The following is a 14,907-nucleotide window of genomic DNA, read 5'->3' as shown; positions in this document are numbered from 1 at the left end:
GGGCTGACAGGTGGGTTTAAGACCCCAGCACCTCTTCCCTCCCTGACTGTGTTAAGACCCCAGCACCTCTTTCCTCCCTGACTAAACACAGATGAAGGCTTGTGCGTGTCCAGAAAATTAACTAAAGAAAGCTGAAACCTTGTTAACCTTACCCAAAAAAATTAATAATCCTCCTTACCTTGTCGTTTTGGTAGGCAGTTACGGCGATAAAGTCTGTTTCGGGGAACACATAAGTTCTAAAAGTGCTGTAAGGTAACTTGAGAATGTCATTCGCCCGGACTATATGGAACCTCGGTTGGTATTTGTGCATCGAATTAAGGATGGTCTATTTTCAAAGAAAGGAAAGAGAGAGATGGTTAAAAGCCAGAAGAAGGAAGGGATCCAAACAAAACCAGGCCATTTTGCAACCCCCCTACTAGATCCTCAATAAATAAATTCTCCATGGTTGTACTTGTCTTAAAACAACATTTCTCTCCCCCCTCCCAGTTGATATTATACATAAAGGCAATTATTTGGGATGTGAAATAAAAGGGGAGGAAGGAACACTGAAAAATTAGGTTTGCCCCCAAAGGCGTCCTATGTATGTTTTGAATAAGAAAGAAATCAAAGTACAAGGGCCTCGATCCAAGACACTTAGCGTGGAAGGGAGGCTCTTTTCTCCCGGGTGCACTTACTAACGAATAAGGCCTGCTGAACTCAGGCCTTCCTTCCAAGGAAAAGTTCATAGGTTCCGACTGCAAATCCCATTGCACGATTAGGTAAACTAGATTACAATCAGAATTTTATCCTGGAGTTTTGCCAGGTTGTTGTTTTTTGGAGGGGGGGGCGCAGAGAAATATTTTAGTGTGAGTTCAGAGAGGGGCTACTTTTGGCTGGATGTGAAGATGAAGTCGCCTAAGGCTTAGAAGAAGAAAACAGCCCTACATTTTTAAACACAATATTTTCTTATTTGGTTATGTATGGTGTTCTGCACCTCTAGCTGTGTGAGTATTTCCCATTTTGGAAATTGCTCAAGCCCGTGGCTAATGCAAGAAAAGAAAGGAAGAGCCCTGAAGGAACTCGAGTAAAGATTTGCAGAGTCTTTATTCGGAAGTTAATTCTGCTGAGGATTCTGGCTTTAACCACCTGCCTAAAGCTGCAATCCTGTGCACACTTACTTGGGAGTAAGTGCCATTGAAACGAATGCAGCTTACTTCTGAGTAGACATGTATATGGGTTCAGCAAAAAAGAGAGGTTGCAATCCTGCAAATACTTGCATAGCACAGAGTCCAGTGAAAGTGACTTCTCTTTCTCTCCAGGTGCAATTCTGTATTCTACTTTTTAAAACAAATTTTGATAGTATCTCTCTCTCTCACACACACACACATATACTACATTTATTCTACTGGAGGAGACAGAGAGGCATAATTCAAGCTAGGAAGCTGTTGGACCCCAAGCAAAGTCGATTTGGTCTGGGTTTTCTCCTAATATAGACCAGGCCCACACAAAAACAAAGAAAACTATAGAAAAGTAATCTGGATTTTCTTTGACACCTTTTTGCCAGTGTATTACCCTTATTAGCACGAAGTAGTTTAGAAATCCCATTTAATTCAACGAGGGACCTTCCCTGGCCCCATTTAACTCAGTGAGACTTCAAAATAAAAATGGTATCACATCGGTCCCCAAAGGGTTCAGTCTTGAAAAAGCAAATGCCTCCAGGTCCATTTTCTCTGACATCCCCTCCTACAACGCTTTAATAACCCAGTGAGGGTAGATGTTTACTCAGGAGTAAGTCCCACAGAACTAAATGGAGACTGTTTCAGTTTTCAAGAAGGTTTAGTACCTTCTCACACATGGTTTCTCTAGGGAAGAAGCCCTATTGATTTTATTGTAAAACACATTTAGGATCTCCAATTGCAGGTGAGTAAAGCCACACACACACACACCTGGATGCATGCCATTTATCACCAGTGACCAAAATAATCTTATTTTCATACACATCCATTCACTGACCTAAAACTCTTAACATTTTCCTAACTAAATTTGCTCTGGAAATAAGGGCTTTTAAAAATTACGTTCTGCATTTACTTTTTGTTTCAGTATTTGTGTTAAGCTTTGAATGTGATACAGATCGCTCAGAAAACTTTATTGGGGAATTTAAAAGTAGAACAACCAAATAAATATATAACGATTCCCCCCTTTCATAACTGAAAGCAATCAGAATAAATTTCTCGTCTTTAAAATAATACATTGTAACTTTTCATGGAAGTAAAAGTTGTGCTTTCGATGTGAGTGACTTTGAGTAAATTGCCTAGAATTTCACTCTCAGCTCGAATTCAGTCCCTCTCCTCTTTAGGATTGGGGTGGATATAACTTGAATTTCAGTCAATAAAAAATAAAATCCAAAGGCATATTTGTAGAATCAGAGGGGGAAATCCAGCCCTTCATACCCACAGATCCCAGGAAGACTTACTCATGAGTAAGCATGTGGGATAGTGCAACGCCTACACACTCAGCCTTCTGCTTTTTAAAACCCCTAAACTCTTTTTTGGTAATTAAATTAAGTTTAAAAATACTCCTTTTCACACACTATGCACACTCTCTCTTGAGAGTAAGCCCCCTAATGTGGGGCTTACTTCCGAGTAAACACATGAATGGAATCGATTTGCAAATGGTTGCACTGAACGGATATTTGGAGAGCAGAGGGCGGATTTCAAAGCCAAAAGAAATCTATATATTTTATCATCTGTATATTGGGGGGGGGGGAGTCGTTAGAGGAATTAAGCCCGTTTTAACTCAACAATTTTTTGGATTTAAAGGGATTGAATGATGGGGCCTGTAACCTCAAGGGGGAAAATGCCATATATTCAATTGCTTTGGTGGACTCTGGACTCACCCCAATTTTTGAACATATTCCTAACTTATTTCTGAAGGTCTTCCTAATTTAGGAAATTGTTTCCTTACGAAAATGTGAGGCTTTCCAGCCAAATTCAAGTACAGTTTACTCCGAAGTAAGACCGCCTACCCCACCCCACCCCAATTTATTACGACTTCTGCCTCAACCAGCACCTCTTACTTAGAAGTAAAAACGCATCGATCTACAATGGGACTCCCTTCCGAATAATGTAGCTCCTATAGGCATTGCATTGACTCCAACGGGACTTACACCCGAGGAAACACGCAGAGGATCGCGCTGAACTGAGCTCGACGTCAAAACGCCCCATCTTAACCTCCCCCCCAAATTACTCGCAAGGAAGCCCCAACTGATTTCTTCAGAAACTGGCATTAGCCACCCAGCGTCCAACGCAATCGTAAAGCGAGGGAGACCCTCCAGTCAATAGGCGCAGTCCAGTGCAACTTTACTCGAAAGTAAACCCCAGTTAAACGCGCATAGGTTTGCACCACGCCCCACAGAGACTGAAACAAGCGCTGCAGTCTCTCTCCCTTGGGGCTTTTCAACGTCATCTGGATCGGGTCCTCTATTAAACCAGGTATTCATTCACCCGTATCAGGCCTAGGGGCAAAGCGCTCATGAGTACCCCAGCTCCCTACCTCACTTAAACCGAAGTAATACAGGATTAAACCAACTGGCAGCATTTTAATAGAGGCCAATATAACATCGGAAACGAACGATCCATGATTTACCAGGGAGAAAAATCCCGGTTGAATTCGACGTGGCTACTTCTCAGTGGCTGAGTTCGGACGACCCGCTAATCAACGGTTGATTCTCATTCTGTTCCTATTAACCCCACCCAGTTGATCAGCCGGTCGTCCGAACTCAGCCAGAGAGTTTACACAGCACAGCAGCCTTAAATGACACGTGTCCCTCACTCCTCAAGAAAGCCCACGTATTCACACGTGCACCAATACTTGGGCGGAGGCCTCAAACCCGCGTGTCAAAACGCAGCTCTCGTTTTATGCCTGCCCCGCACAGCCCTCTTTGTAAAATGTAACTTTCTGAGATCTGGTGGTGAGATCTTGTTCAGAGGGTTAAATGGCGAAAGAGCTGAGCTCTCCGGAGTGATTCCGGAGTCAATCCCACTGAGTAACTTTGAATAAACTTGAGAAGGATTGCGCTATCTCTGTACATCAGGCCAGTTGGCGGGCAGAAACAGAAAGGGGTGGGTCTCATCTTCATACAGTCCGGTCATCCACAAGCTAGTTAAGCCGGACAGCTAGAATTTAAGCCGAATCTGGAAAGGGGTCCGAAGTGAAAAAGAGAGTTAGCCGCCTGTAAACGTAATGGAAGATGCCACTGCGCATCTTATTACCGAGAAATATCTCACAGGCAAATTAAAGGGGCTTTACCTCTCAGTAAACCGTTGTAGGATCGGGATCGTTACCATACCCTCAGAAGCAATTCGTTAGGAAATGGAAAAAAGTTAACACTGTTTTAAGATCGGGACTTCTCTAGGTAAGGTGAAATTCTCCTTTAAGTTAAAAGTACGTGTAAATTGCTTCTCTGCATGATTTACTCGGCAGTAATTCCCACAGGTTTTTGCTCCCCGCTTTGTTAAAGCTGCAAGACGATGCCCGCTTACCTGGGAGTGAAGCCTCATTGAAATGAGTGGGACTTACTTCTGAGGAGACACAATGTGGGGTTGCTCTGCCAAATCACCCCTTTGAACTGCACCTGATGGAAGCGGCATTGAATCCTCCGGCGCCCCGACTTCCTTACTCCCGAGTAAACTTGGATAGCACGTCTCTACCTATCCTGAGGCACCCAGTTTAAACTATTTCCAGCAGCCAATCTCCCACACCTTCCAGCGGTGTGGGACTAGTACTACAATCCCCATCGCGCAGGGGATAATGGGAGTTGTAGTCTAACAGACTTCGGATTGAAGAAGGCTGGCATAAACCCCAACCAAAAGGCATAAGAGGAACAGGAAAGGACTACAGGAACACGCCACCTCCAAATTAACAGAAATCCCATTTGATGTCTCCCCTTGCTCCCCCCAAAACTCGTGGGACCGTAGCTTTACTAGGAAGTAAATCCCCTTGCATTGTAGCCAATGGGACCAGATCCACACGCCCCATCAATACGCACAGAACTGAGATGTAAAACCCCTCTTTTAAAATAATTACGCACGGTATGGTCACCAAGGAAGCCTGCAGCTGTTTACTCGGGAGTAAGTCCCCTCTAGCTCGCTTGACATACACACAGACGATGAGCTGAACTCCTCGAAAAGTAAGGGCAACAGGAGGCAGTGGTATTTACATCCGAGTAAGCAAAGGGAAAGAAAATCGGTTGGCAACTTTAATTTATATATTTAATGGGAATTTATATGGCCTTTAATTGAATGACTAATCTCCCGTTACATTTTAGCGGTCGCTGTGGATTGCATTGCACCGCTAGACTTCAATCCTAAAAGCAGATTTGTTTAGAAATTATTCAATTTCAGACAGACAATCTCCCTCTTAAAGACTGGGCGGGCTGGTTCTACCACGTCCTGCCTCATTGGAAAAAAATATATATCCTGCGCTGCGCTTGGTTATTTAAGGTAACCCCGTCCTTCTTCTTTGGGCGATTTCTGGAAAGATTCTCAATGAGCTTGGGGGTGGGTTGTTGTTTTTAAGACCCCTCTATTCCACTCCATCGTTCCAGCCCTAGGAAAGCCCAGTAATGTGTACACTCCTAGACCCACACCGCTCTGTAATTTATACCCTTGGGACTCAGAGGGTTTTACTTTCGAGTAACCCTGCCTAGGCTTCGGGGGCACGTCTCATGGATTTCAGGTGTGTGTGTTTGGGAGGATGAAAATGAAAGAGAGAGTCTGAATCACGTGCATAAACTCGCCCACTAATGAAATTAACCACTAACATTTCAGTTTTGCTGGATCGGGACCTACTATTGGTCTCTGTGTGTGTGTGTGTGTGTGTGTGTGTTTGGCTCAAAGTCTTTTGCTTGACTAACTGCAACATGTGCCTATACCTGTCTACTCAGAAGTAAGAACATTTGAGCCCGATGGCCCTTACTCCCAGGTAAATCGGGACAGGGTTGAGGCCTTAAAGGCGAAATTGACAAGAATTCTGCAAATACACTTCGGTCTGGTGTTTTCAAAGAAATTTCCCCTTTCTCTTCTGTGTAAAGAGTATGGGAGGGTGAATTTAATTTTGATGCTTTTCGAACACACAGGCCCCGATCCAGTGGTTCACCTAGTTCTCCCATACCTGCATTTAAACACGGAACACAATTTTTTGTGTCGTGGGAATGGCAAGGCGGCGCAAACGGAACCGATTGTCTTCAAGAGGTTGTTTTTTATTTTTTTTAACTTTTTTTAAACGAGGATCTGAGTCAAAACAACTAGGACGCCCAAAATGTTCTGTTGTAGAGGTGGTGGATGGCGGTTGGAAACACACAAAAACACACGCGAAAGACTCCTGTCAAATAAACAGAAGATCTACAATCTATCTGAAGCTATTTATATAAACGGATCCTACAATATGGGACGGCAGGCGCTGAAATCTTCCTATTTGGATGACAATCCTTCTAAAACAACAGGGTTCCAATCCAGTACACTATATCAGCCTGTGAAAGCCTATATATGTCTACTCAGAAGTAAACCTCACTGACTTCTATCAGAAAGCCATGGGGTGGGTGAACTCCCATAACAATGAATGGACCTGCGTTGTGTTAATATCACACACACACACACAGTATGTAATCTGTACTTTGCAGATTATATTTCGAAACGTGTGTTCCAGAAAACCTGCCCCGCCCAATCTACCTGAAAGGACATCTCAAAGGACACCTAAGTCTTATGCACACCTGGGAGTAAACCCCACGGAATGCAGTAGGGCTTACTTTCGAGTAAACACACAGAGAGAGGACTGAGTGGAAGGAACACAATTTCTTGGAGTCTAAAGTAGAACAAATCAGCTTTCCCCTCCCCTGACCACTACACCTGTAAAACGAAGTATGCTCATTTTCTCTCATTTTGCCCCCTACTCCAAACACCTTTCAGTAACCTCTTAAATTGAGTTTAAGTAGAGGTCACTCATCACCCAGCCAAGGAGCTCAAGATTTATGGAAATAATCCCCATATTTTCAACCTTCTTTTCTCCTTGCCGCCACCCCTAAAAGTTAAGCTATCTTAATAAAAGAAAGCTTTTTTTGGGGGGGGGGGAATAAATAAATTACATTCAACGCCACTGCCTTTCATCTGACCTGGTTTGGGCAAATGTATCTAATTCTGAGATCTCTCTCTCTTTCTCAGCTTTGGGCAAAACAAAATAAAACATTCCCCGCCCCCACTTTCTACTCCGACATCGATCCGGATTAGAGGATGCGTATAAAAGGCAATGATCCCCCAAATGCTCTCTGTCGAATTGGGCAGTGCAAGCCTACGGGCCTGTTTACTCGAAAGTAGATCTCGTTGTGAGTTCACTGGGACTTATTCTTAGGGAATCAACTTTAATGCAAATAATACAATATTACCTGTAAACCTCATCCACCCCACTTACCCCCAATTTCACTTTGAAAAGAGACCCGCTTGGACTAGAAGCAGGTTTACTTGCAAGCTAAAACTTTTAAAAATATTAGGGAGAGAAGCCAAAGAGAACTGGTCAATTTCAAGAACTGAAAATGACCAAAGGTACATGTTTATACAACCAAGGAGCCTTGCAGCTACCTTAAAGGCAAATTTATTAAGTGGACTTTAGTCTAAGAAAGCTTGTGCCATAATAAATTCGTTAAGTCTTTTTTCTTTTCTTTTTTAAAGGTGCCACAAGACTCTTGTGGTTTTCTCTACAAAACGAGGTACACATTTTGCTGTGCCATTTATTCCATAGCCAATCGCAGCCCCTGATGGAGCAAAATATCCAGTTGGGAATGGGAGTGTGATCTCTTATAGACACATTTTTATAATAAAATGACAGACAGAAACGGTGCATCTATGCAAGAGGAATGGGGAAAATGCGTTTCCGCTAAATTCAGTTTTGCAAACTTCTCCTGGAATTGATTTTTTTTTTTTTTAGGTGGTAGTGGTTAGATTTTTAAGTTAAGGACACTTTCGTATCCCCTTCTGCGATGTTGAGGCAACATGGGTATGTGTGTATGGTAGGGAAGACTTTAAAGTCCTACAATCCTATGCACGTTTAGACAGGAAAAAAGTCCTACACCCAAAGCTGGCCGGGAAATGCTAGGAGTTACAGAACTTTTTCTTCTAAGGCCTAAATGTCTTAAAACCCACATTGTCTTGTGGGATTTCTTCTTAAAATCCTATGAATTCCCTTTGGTTGATTGCAAAATGGCTTTGTGGCTCTCAGTGGGTGAACCTGATTCTTTGCAACAGAGGAACTAATCCGAAAGGCTGTCTGCACTAACCCCTCGAGCTAGTTTATTCAGGCTGCATTTTTCTTTCTGTGCATGCTTACCTGGGAATAACCTCCACTAAACACAACAAAATTTTCTCCCTAGCTGAAGTGCATAACATTGCTTTGCTGTGATGGCCTGGGCCCCATTTTACTCATGTTAACCCTGAATTAAATCCCGGGCCTCTCAATTAGACTTATTTCCCTGGCAAACTAGGATTGCAGCCTTCATCGGGAGATCCCCACGGAGCAGCTGCTACTACTACTACTATACTTTTCCAAGTTCACATTCCTATCAGCAACAGGAAGGTCCGCAGTGCATTTTGCCTGGCAGATGTAAAGTCGCATCATTGCAACCGATGGGGATTGACAGGGATTTGGGGGGCTGGGGTTATTATCCCCCAACCTCTTACCTCAGAAGTATGGGACCCCCCCAGGCCCCATACTCGATCTGAATTTTAAACTACGGATCAGAAAAGGGCGGTTTGATTTATTGGTTGGTGGTAAGAGCCCACCCCCTTCCCTTCCTTGGCATAGGGTAATGTGCATCGTACAAGTTTGTACGCAATTGGGCCCTTTAAAATCCACCTCCTTCAAGGTTCAGGATTGGAATCAGTAGGTTCAGTGCAGAGACATACACACCGTTCTATCTATCTATCTGTTATAAGGCACAGTGTATAGCATTTCTACAACATTAGCACATTTAAGCTCCAAAGGAAACCTTGAATAAGTGAGAGGGACCAAAGGACCCCCCCAAGATCCAGGGGGCAAAACCTGCACTGCAGTCCCAGAGCTGCGCATGCCCACAGGGAACTAAAGACCCACCAGGGATCCGGCTTGCAGCCCGAACCCCTTCCACGTGTTTACTCGGGAGTAAAGGGGCATCCCGCTTTCAAAGGGACCGGCTCTCCTGAGTAAAAGAGCCTGCTTTCGCCTTTGTCTGCCTAACCCTGCGCGCATCGGGGGTTCCCAGCAGGGAGAGATTATCTGAAGATAGAGACACGTGTGGATTGTGTGACAGCCGACTCGGATCCCCCAGGGCAAAGGAGGCTGCCATCTCACACGGTTGGGGCTTGGAGAAGAGAAAGAGAGAGAGAAACTTACAAAGCCATGCTTATCCGAGATGTTGTTGGTGAGTTTGAGTTTGTGGAAGGCCACGGGCTTGGCCATCCACTGCTCCCCCGTGGCTGGACTGTCCGGGTGGATGTACATGCGTTTGGGCATCTCCGGGTCTGCTTTCCCGGCCACCATCCAACGTGAGTTGTGGAACTTATAACGACAATCGTCAGCTGCTACAATATCCATTAACAGAATGTACTTGGCTTTCTTGTCCAGGCCGCTGACTCTCACTTTGAAAGGGGGGAACATCCGCCTAAATCAGAGGTGGAAATTAAAATAGACACACACACACACACACAGAGGGAGAGAGAGAAAGAGAGGGTGATTCAAGGGCAGGATCGTTCCCCCTTTCCCCCCCTTTAAAAGCCAAACTCACAATCATTTAAACCTGCCTATTAAAAACAAAACAATAAAAAATACATGTGCCCCAATTGTTTCATGGAATTTAGAAACCAGGAGTGCGGTTATGTCCATTAAATTTTATGGTTGTGTATAATTTTTCCACCCAGTGCTTGAAGTCCTAGTTTATGTTCATCTACAGCCCTGCCTCCCCCCTCCACATCTCATGTTCAGTTCCCTGTTTTTAAGTGTGTGTGTGTGTGTGTGTGGGAGAAATAAAAAGATGTGTTCATTCAAGGCACACTCTTCGCGGGATTTACCTCCGAGTAAATATGGCCGTTTTCCTTTCCTTTTTTTTTATAAAGGCAAATTTACTTAGGAGTAAGTTCCGCTGAGAGCAGTGGGGGAATGCTCCCAAGTAAGGGGGCATAGAATCCCATCTCTGAAGTCACTTGCTAGAAGAGAGTGACACAGTCAACACCATGGGAATTACTTCTGAGTAAACATATACAGGATCGCGCTGAGGTAGGTTACTATATCCAGACCCTATCTGCATTTACTCGAGAGTAAACCGAATTTTGTGCAATTGAGGCTTCACATAAAAGGCTTGAGGCCTTAAACAAATCATTTGAAGTTTACTGATCAAGGTTCATTACAGGAATGGAGACACTCCCCCACTCAGAAAATAATGCAGGCCCCTCGATTTTGCTTTATATAAGTGAATACTATGGAAGTTAGGGGAAGGGACACCCCAAATCTATCCATCCTTTCCCATTTAAAAAAAGCCTGATCCTATAAATAGGTTTGTTCTGAAGTGAAGTTCCATCCATTTCAATGAGATTTCCTTCCAGGTAAGTGTGCGTAGGATTTATGGTCTACACAGGAATTTTTTATTTTATTTTAGAAATGGATTAAAAAAAGTAAAGGATCCCTTCTTCCAGATTAATAAAGCTAGGTTCAAAAGGAAATTGAAAATCCGGATGTTAGGTCCAGAGGACTAGTGACCTAGTTGCGTCTGCAGGGTTTGTTTTTATTTATTTAAATGTTTTGTTTTTTGCTTGTCCTGGCCTGGGATTATGTAGTTCGAGCGGGCGCCCTGTTTTGTAGATTCCTAGTTTTGCTAGATCTTTTGGGGGAGAGCAAAGGAGTTGCTGGAAAAATGGAGGGAGGACAGAAAGAAAGGGAGCAGGAAATCTCTGTAAGTAGTTCAAGAGAGATTTGTCCACTCTTTACATCTGAAGGGAGGAGCAGAGGCAAAATAAAGGATCCCCCCCTTGAAGGCAACCTAAGATGGAAAATAAAAGAAATATAACAGACCCAAACCACAGCACCTAATTTGAGCAATCTGGATGGAGAAAGCGTCTGAAATTAATTTCCGAACCTTCCAAATCCTTTAGCTATTTTTCCAGCCCTGTCCTCGCTAGGTTTACTCACGAGTAGGGGTGTCTTTTTTTGAAAGGGGACTTCACGATCCTAACAGCCCTCTGGGCCTGATTCTTATCCTATGCACGTTTACTCTGAAATAATTCAACAGTGGGAATTGCTCTCATGCCAACGTGCTCAGGATTACAGTTACTACCCCTCTTACCATGTTGTTGCGTTAAGATTTTTTAGGTAAAATGCAACTTTTTTTTTTTAAAAAAAAGGCGATAAACTTTCCCCTTTAAAAACAAACAAACCAATAAATAAAACTAAAATTCATTAATTAAATGATCCAGTTCCTGTGAACTGAGGTTGTTTTGGATCAGAAAAAATTCACTCGGAAACAAGTTTAATTGTTTTTTTTATATATATATAAAATAAAATACACCTATAAGCATATATGATCTGGGATGATTGGGTTTAAATTATTAACCAGGAAGTGGGGGGATGACTGTGGGGCAGGAGGGTGTTTTTTTTTTTAGATGCCTGGAAAATATAGCTTCCAAATAATACCCCTTTCCTAAATAAACCTTTAAAAACAAACGTCAAGGACAGCTATGTCTGTTAGCATTTCAATTTCCTTCGCCTCCCTAGTCAAGAACATATTGATTTTGTAGGAAAATCCACATCGATTTCAGTAGAACTTTCCTTTGCAGGGGAGTTAAAGCTATCTCTACCTTATGGGGTGCAATAAAAGTTACTCCCAGGTAAGTCTGTAGACCATTGCATCAGAAGTAGTTTTGGCTAGAAAGGGGGAGACAAGGCCTGATGTAGGTCTGTGTGTGTGTGTTGGGCACTGCAGCATAAATTTAATAGACATTCTTATTAAAATAATGGGGGGTCATATGTCCCATGTGGGGTCAAGGGGGAGGGTTGATTCCTACCCCCCAGGGAAGAAATAAGTGGTTCCACTGTTGAATAGTAATTATTATTATTATTTATGTTATTATTAGGCAAAAGGGCTGATCATTCAGTGGTTAGCTACATCTGTCCTTACCTTCCAGATTTGGTGATCACCATTTCTGTCCCTAGTTTGTGAAACTGATCCCAGAGCTCTTTGGCTTCCAGGGTGACTTTCGGGTCGTCCTCGACCTCTTCTTCGGGCTCCAAGCTCTTGAGCGAGCGCAGATGAGCGGCTGGGTGGTGGTGGCCCAGAGCCGAGACGTGCAAACTCGCCTCGGCGGCTCCGGCCAGGCTGGGATCCGGCAAAGGTTTCGTCAGGGCAGCCGGGGGCAGAGCCAAAGCCGGGAAGAAAGACGGCTGGGCGGCCGCTAAGAAGGCAGACATCGGGAAATCGGACGGCCTGGGCGCGTGGAAGGGGTGATAAGCCATCGCAGTCCCCGGGAACGGTGGATCTCTCATCAGTATATCCACAAATCCAGGAGAAAAGAGCGATCCCCCCAGCGACGGGAGGCGATGGCTTGCTCGTCAATTTCAATCCCCCTCCGACCCCGCGCGCACCTCTCCCTGCGAGCTCAGGCGGACGCTAGTCAATTTCAACCCCGTTCGGCTTCTCGGCGCTCCGGCAGGCTGAAGCTTAGTCAGTTTCAAGCCAGCTCTGGTAAAGCGGATTGGGGTGCCTTAAGGGGCGCAAAGATTAAAAGGGGGACCCCCCCAAGGGGAACGAGAACGGAGTGGGGGGGACACCCACTTACATCCCCTCCGCAGCAAGCCAACGATCTGGACTCTTCTGGGTGTCTCCGAGGCGCCGGTAAGTCCTGGCTATTTGTTGCAAACTGGAGAAAAGGCGGCGGCGGCGGCGGCGGCGGGGGGGATACAACCCCCGTCCTGGAGATCTCAAAGCAACCAACCCAAGAACAACCCAACACCCCACAAGGGCGATCCTTGACGCCTTCAAAAATTATGTCCTTTAAAAGAGCAAGTCAAGATGATCTTAAGGGGAGGGAGGGGGAGTTAAAACCGGAGCAGCGTCCCCCTCCCTGCAGTCTTGAAAGGACTCTTGACCCCCCCCAGAGAGAGAGGGAGAGGGGGGGGGAAGAAAAAGAAAAAAACAAACACCCAAGCTTGATCTCAGAGTCCGTAGGGGGAAGAAAAACCGTTCGTTCCCCTCGCTCTCCTTCCAGTTTTAAAAGAGGCAGCTCGATTCGCCTTTCCCAAAGCAAAGCGAAACCAAACCCCTTTGCTTCGGTTCAAGGATCGCGAGTCTTTGGAGTCGGGTCGACGCCGCAATCCGAGCCGGGAACCGGTCGCCTCATCGTTCCGAATCAAGACACCGTAGGGGCTCGAGGGCTTTCTTGCTGTCTTTCTTCTGGATCTGTGCGTAAAAAATAATAATAGAAAAATAACCCGGCGACGATCTCGCGTGTGTCTTTCCTCGCTCCGATTCCTCCACCTCTCTCTCTCCTCCGTTCTCCCTCCTCTTCTCTCTCTCTCTCTCTCACCCCCCCTCCCCGGGCGGGTTTCCACCTCTCCCTCCCCTTAATTTGCCAAGCCTACTTGATTGTGGATTTTACGCGGCGCAGACCAATTGTGGGTGTCCATAGGCGTGGTTTTGACAGGTCCGGCCAAGATCTGGGGTGAAGGAGGGAGCTGGAAAGAAAGGGGGGGGGGAGGAAGAGAGAAAGGAGGGAACAGAAAGGGGTGTGTGGAGGAGAAAGAGGAGGAGAAAGAGAAGAGAGAGAGAGAGGTGGGGGGGAGACGGGGGGGGAAGGTGTCGGAAGCATCGCCAGTAAAAAAACATGTCAACAGAATAAAATATTAACCAATGATAGAAGCAAGGCCTGGGGGGGGGGGGGGGGGCTCCCTTCTCCAGGCCGGGCTCCCGGCGGCTGAGGCAGAGAGGAAGCGTCCCCCGAGCTGGGAGTGCTGGCAGAGGCGCCCGGAGTGAGCCGGGCCACGCGGGGAGAGAGAAAAGGGGAGCCCCCCGCCGCACCCTGGAATGCGCCAAGGCGCACGGGCGCAGACCGAGATCGCCAAAGCCGGCGCGATCTTTGGGCTCTGTGTGTGTGGATCGGAGGCTGGGAAGGCCCTGTGTTTTTTTGGGGTGGGGGGGAACTACGTTCTCCATCCACGAGGAGGCCCGGAGGCCCACCCACGGAGGCCGCTCACCTCGCGGAAGCCAACCTGTCCCATTTCTGGGGCCGAGCGCTCCGGAGTGGTGCCAGATCAGCACTATCCCGGAGATCTTTTTTTTAGGGGGGGGGAGGGAGGAGACACACGCGTGTTTCCGGATTCGTGCGAATGTTTGGCCTTGAAGAAGTGCCTTTGAGGGGGCACTTCTTCGCCCCTAACCCTTTGAGGGGGGAGGGCTCCCCCCAGCATACGCAAGTCCACTCCATGCCTGTTTCGAACGCTTGCCGAGTGAGTGCGCGCTCTTATTCCACGCGTGTTTATTCCCTGCCCGTGGAAGGTGACTAAGGTGGTCGCTCCACACACAGGCGTCTAGGTGTGGTGCTCTCCTTCCAGCTACACCTGAGGAGACCTATTGGCCTCTGTGATAAATGGTCTCAAAGAAGCCCAAGCGATGGGTGTCACACACCGCTGGAATGAAGGCAGCATTATCGCTCCCTTCAAAGCAGAACCGCGAGTTCTTTGAACGTGAGAAGCCCGCTGCTCCCCTGCCCTTGTGTTCTCAGGGGGTGTTTTCAGGGCATAAATGCCGCAGACGCAGCATGCGAGAAGGACTACCATCGGTGCAATTGTGGTGCACGTGGGAATGGGGCGAACGCGTGGGTAGGTGCATTGCAGAAAAGCCTAAACTATTAATAAGTCGCT

The 14,907-nt window shown here is 46.0% G+C and overlaps 1 protein-coding gene across 2 annotated transcripts in view; it reads right to left on the bottom strand.

The window, feature by feature from the left end:
• TBX2 (T-box transcription factor 2) overlaps positions 1 to 13,724 on the bottom strand; it is a 37,989-nt gene extending 24,265 nt beyond the window's left edge. Inside the window, exons 1-4 of one of the 2 annotated variants that reach the window (XM_063146530.1) lie at positions 13,630 to 13,724; positions 12,170 to 13,447; positions 9,397 to 9,664; positions 179 to 325 (exon numbers count right to left, since the gene is read on the bottom strand). In XM_063146530.1, the coding sequence (XP_063002600.1) occupies positions 179 to 325; positions 9,397 to 9,664; positions 12,170 to 12,534 (780 nt within the window). In that variant the 5' untranslated portion in view covers positions 12,535 to 13,447; positions 13,630 to 13,724. Of the gene's footprint in view, positions 1 to 178; positions 326 to 9,396; positions 9,665 to 12,169; positions 13,512 to 13,629 lie in introns of those variants that run through there. The other variant, XM_063146531.1, reaches the window with a different exon arrangement.
• Positions 13,725 to 14,907: the final 1,183 nt, after the last annotated feature.

Source organism: Elgaria multicarinata, chromosome 22 (assembly GCF_023053635.1).
Source record: "Elgaria multicarinata webbii isolate HBS135686 ecotype San Diego chromosome 22, rElgMul1.1.pri, whole genome shotgun sequence".
NCBI classification, from domain to species: Eukaryota; Metazoa; Chordata; class Lepidosauria; order Squamata; family Anguidae; genus Elgaria; species Elgaria multicarinata.
This window is presented reverse-complemented; position numbering and strand designations above follow the sequence as displayed.